This window comes from Anopheles marshallii, chromosome 3 (assembly GCF_943734725.1).
Source record: "Anopheles marshallii chromosome 3, idAnoMarsDA_429_01, whole genome shotgun sequence".
In the NCBI taxonomy this organism is placed as follows: domain Eukaryota; kingdom Metazoa; phylum Arthropoda; class Insecta; order Diptera; family Culicidae; genus Anopheles; species Anopheles marshallii.
In genome coordinates, this window is record NC_071327.1 from 22597437 (window position 1) to 22602500 (window position 5064).

Genomic DNA, 5064 nt, shown 5'->3' on the forward strand with positions numbered 1-5064 from the left:
AAAAAAAAGCCTTCGTTCGTTACGACATGCATGCTGCTCGCATCATGCTCACAATATGTTTGTTTTTTGTTTTGTTTAAGCTAGCCCAGCTTTCGTTTGACCGCGAACATTGAGTCGTGCACAATGTACTATAAGTTAGTGTGTGTGTGTGTGTTTCTGTGTTTCCCTCGACACCTGCCGACATAACACATTCAATCGAAAATCATTAATATCAACTATTTGCGTTACTGCCTTTACCGTTTCCTACAACAAATCTCATTCATTGTGGCTAAGAGCGTGGCTAGATTTGCTGCGCCTTTTGTCGGTCCTTCGCTCCGATGCGCTTGTTTTGTTTTTTTCCTTAACCGGGCGCAAACGCAGAATGTAGTATTTAGAATCCCGAGACCTGTTGCTGCTGCAATTAGTATAATTTGGAATTTGTTAATTCGTTTTCTTTTTGTTTTTTGCTAGTTTAGAATGAATGGTGTTTGCCTCGGCGACAGTATCGATCACCACACCACACCGAGGATAGTGGGTGTGTGTGTGTGAGTTCCGCCACCGGCAAACCACCCCCAATAATCGTATTCGGTCTGGTTGTTTGTTTTTCCTTTCTGCTTTTGTTCTTGTTGCTCTAATTTTCTACTACTGCTTCGCCACACAGTACTAGCGGCGTTATCCACTTTCCCGGTTTACACTCTCGACAACGATGTGTCACTACTATGCTACTTGATTATTTTCTTACTTATGTATAATCTCTTAACATTATACTGCTTGTTGCTTCGCTTTTCTTTTTCTCGCCCATCTTGTATCGTTCGCTATCTTGCTTATATGTTTGTTTTCTGTTTGTTTGCTGTTGTTGCACCGTTGCTTCCATCTCGGTTATTAATTTGTTTTGCATGTTTTTTGTTTGTTTTGTGTTTGCATTTCTTACTCTTCCATTGCCTGCCATTCATCTGAGTGGGTGAATATTTGTTCGGGTAGAAGAACATTAAATATTAATTACGTGGTTACTATTTCTCATGTTCTCATGCTCAATTTTTTTTTTGTTATCGCTTCACTATGTGCAGAAAATTGTTTTTTTTTTGGGTTTTATCGTTTACAAATGGTTTTTTTGTTCCATTTTAAGTTTTGTCTTGTGAAATGGGTGATTTTTTTTAGTAATCAGTAAAGGTGTGAGCGTGCGTTCTATACGTGTTCTGAAAAAACCTTTTTTTGTTGTATTTTCTTGTGTGTGTGTTTTGTGTGGTTTTATCGCAAATCTTGACCTGATGATGAACGGGGATCATCATATGCTCATTCCGTCGTTCCAGCCGATTCGATCCGCTCCATATAATGTCGGTTATGTCGTTTGCTTGCTTAGCAATAATGTTCATGGCTTGCTAGGAATGGTAGTACGGTACCGTAAGGGTAGTGACGATCTACCTTTCCTGTTTCCTTTTGCGCTCTGTATAGCACATAAACTCTCAACGGAAATCTCTTATTAGCCGCCCGGTGTCCGGTACGTATAAAACGGGTTAAAATAATGTCATTGCTATTGCTTTGCACAGACCAACCGGATCCAGTAGTCAGGCTCGCGTCCGCAGCCCTATCTCGCGACAGGAAACTCTCACACTAATCACAGCAAGAAAATTAAAATCGGAAAACTCGGAACTCGAATGTATTGCCCTTCCCTTACTCTATCCATCGCCATTTTGAGTATACGAGCAACCGTAAACGATGTACCCTTGTCCCTTCTTCGTTGCCGGTTTGAATTGCTTCGGGAATACATATATGCACCTACAGCTCAAACATGAAAGGTGCGACCACATCACCTAGCAGGCACTCTCGAGCTCTACCACACTCGGCCCATTAACGGCCTGGAGCTGCTGTCGTTTGCGATACTCGTAGAACTCCTCCTTCATGGCCTGGACACGCGCGTCAATATTGTCGTACCGTGATTGGCCACGTTTTCTTCCTCCGCTCAGCGAGGAAACGACACCGGTCAGGCCGGTCGCACTCCACAGCAGATCGCTCGATGTGGACGGCAGTGTCATCAGATGGTGGAAGTCGTCCCGCATCATGCCGGTCGGTGTGGAAGCGGTAGGCGTGGGTGTCGACGGATCAAACTCATAGTGCCCATCGACGCTACCGACGTCGGCCGTATTATTGATGTTGGCCTTTTCCGACGCTATATTCAGGCGCGTGATCAGTTCCAGCCAGTGGGACATGGAATATGGCGGATTTTCGAAACGACCTCCCGCTATCGACAATGGCGCTGCATGGTGCAGGCTGGGCGGTGGTGGCGGTGGCCTGTACGGCGGTAGGTAGCGCCATTCACGCAAAATGTTGTGATGCGATGGGGCGGCGATCGTTGCTGTGGACGTACCGCTCGGTTGGGTGTTATTGCTGGAGGTGTTTTTGCTGCCAAAACCACTCGAGCTCGAATAGCTCTGGGGTGAGTTCTCAAGCCCTACGCCACCGCTAAGCGACGTGGTGTTGAGGTTGAGGTTCAACATCGGCGACCGTAACTCCGGAATCGCGCGGCTTAAGTTTCGAGGCAAACTCCGAGGATAGTAACGGGAAAGAAACTTCGAGCGGCCGCTGTACGGGTGGGTGCCACCGACGGAACCACCTGCCGCACCGGAGTGATAGCCCCACGGTACGTTTTGATACAGATTTTGATGGTTCGTGTCCGGTAGGGATGAAGAAATCGGTTGACCGTTATAGTAGTACGGCAGATTGACGGACACGTCCGGTACCGGTATGAAGCCGTGCGCTGAATGATGATGATGGTGATGATGGTGATGATGATTAGACGACATATGCTGCAGGCTTTGCAGTACCGGCAACTCGTGGTTGTAGTACCGATGCACCGAGTGCGCACTCTGGGGCGTTGGGAACGAACGCTCCGCCGAGCTGAGATGATGAACCGAGCTGAGATCGCTGAAGTACAGTGGCGACCAGGGCGAGTTGACCACCTGCGGGCTGGAGGTGGCTGGCGAGCTGGCCACCACTTTCGAAATTCTAGACGGCGTCGTGTAGATCGTTTGCGCCAGCATTGGCTGCAGCGTGCCACTGATCGACGATATCATGCCATTGCCGTCCGGCATCGTGTTGGTGTACAGGGAATGCTGTGGTTCGGCCAGCTGCGGTATCTGACCCCTTCCAGCGCCGACCACATCCCCGACACGGCTGCCAAACGCCGTCTCCATCTGCAGGCTTAGCTGACTCGGGTAGGATACGAGCGGCCGGCGCCAGGAAGCCCGGGTAAGCGAGGGCAGCCGTTTGGTGGCGAGAAAGCCACCATCGTCACTGCTGCTGTACTGCGATACGATGCTGTTGCGCAGCGACACGATACCGTCCACTAGATCCTGGGACAGCACAAACCGCCCGTCCGGTGAGCGATGAATTTGTCCCACGTTCAACGATTGGTCGCCGATAAATTTATTCGAATATATAGAATCACAGTTTTGACAACGTCCTGGTGGCCAAATCCAGTGTAATATAGCTATCAGTATGTTTAGGCCGGGAATTCGGCTCGCTTTTCTTTCTCCTTGCATATATCTGTGGCGGCGAGAGTAAGATGAGTGTGCATTAATACATAAAGCCGGAGCGTCTTTACAATGATGTCGCTGGAAATGTGGTGCTAAAGTCTTATACAGTACGTAATGCTTTATTACCTTCGTATCTATCTTTATCGTGCGAAGCATGAATGCAGGTAAAAGAAACAACGAGAGGGTTTTGATATCATAATAGCAACAGCAACTCTTCCCATACACACACTCTTCTAACGTTCCCAAGAGTACTAATATCGTCAAAGTTTGCTACTCACCTTTTCAAGGGTATGGGTTGACTAAGTGCGTTCCTATCTGTTAGCCTCGCCGTTACCATGTTGAGTTCTGTAATCGGATAATTTCTGAACGATTAAAAAAGGTGGTAATATCGAGCCATTCTTAAAGTTTCCTTCCATCGGTCGCTCACCGCCCGGTGAACGCGACGAAGGAAACTGCAAGAAGTGGATTGCCCGTTTCAGTAAGAGAAAATGATTCCGGCACTCATCAAGGCGTATACCCGTGCGTGTGTGTGTTTTTGTTTTGCTTAATCGAATGGAGGTATGCTTGATTGTTTCACGTCAATAATTTTTTCCAAAAAAGGAGATGTGTTGAACATTTCGCGATTTTTGTTTTTTCAATAACAATCTTTTCAAGCAAAACAATTTTGAGCGACTCATTTTCTTCCTCACTAAGAAACTCGTGTATCACATTATTGCGCAGACCATATTGTAATGCATTGTTAGTAATGCTAGCTAAGTTAGTAAAGCTAATGCTAAGGAAAGGAGGTTAACATTTTTAGCGTCCAGAAAGTGGCGATAGTATACACCCTGACTACGGCACACAACGTACGCGGCACACGGCCATACTGACCTTTTTCCTGTTTTCTACGCTTACGCTTATTGCATATCTTCACGGCACAGATCGATAAGATGATGGCTACGATGAAGAACAGTATGCCGCCGACCACACCCGCCGTGATAGCTTTATGCTTTACCCGTGCCGGTACCGGGAACTTTATCTCCTCGCTCGTTTCGTAGCTTTTCAGCGAGTTCGCCAGCACCCGGAAGTAGTACGTACGGCCGCCGACTAGGTTCTTCACCAGGTAGGATGTTTCCTCCGGGCGAATCTGGCCCCGGTTGAGCGTCTTCCACTGGGCATCGGTGCGGTACTTTATCGTGTAGAACTGCACGAGATGGGCCCGTTCGAGTGGAACCTGCCACGAAATCAGGAAACCGTTCGGTATCTCCACCACCGTGACGTTCCTTGGCTGACCCGGCTTTGGACCTGGGGGGGGGGAAAGGGAACAGATACATCCATTAGTTGAGGTAGTAGCACAAAAAAAAACACAATACACTCCACACAGGACAGGATAATTTCAAGGACATTGGGACAGATGGGCAGATGTAATATGTGTGATGTGTGTTCTGATGCAATGAGGAATAATGTTTGTAAAGCATGTACCTGTGGGTCGGAAGACGGGTGGGAAAAAGGTCGAACCAGTCGAATCGGTAGGGAATAAAATGTGCTTATAGCTATCGATGTCTGTAAAAAA

At 47.5% G+C, this 5064-nt stretch overlaps 1 protein-coding gene across 1 annotated transcript in view; it reads right to left on the bottom strand.

Annotated features, from left to right (window-relative positions):
- Positions 1-1790: 1790 nt before the first annotated feature.
- LOC128714063 (protein turtle) overlaps positions 1791-5064 on the bottom strand; it is a 7932-nt gene continuing 4658 nt past the window's right edge. The window contains exons 8-10 of the mRNA XM_053808941.1: positions 4383-4796; positions 3791-3857; positions 1791-3522 (exon numbers count right to left, since the gene is read on the bottom strand). Of these exons, the coding sequence (XP_053664916.1) occupies positions 1791-3522; positions 3791-3857; positions 4383-4796 (2213 nt within the window). The remainder of the gene's footprint in view (positions 3523-3790; positions 3858-4382; positions 4797-5064) is intronic.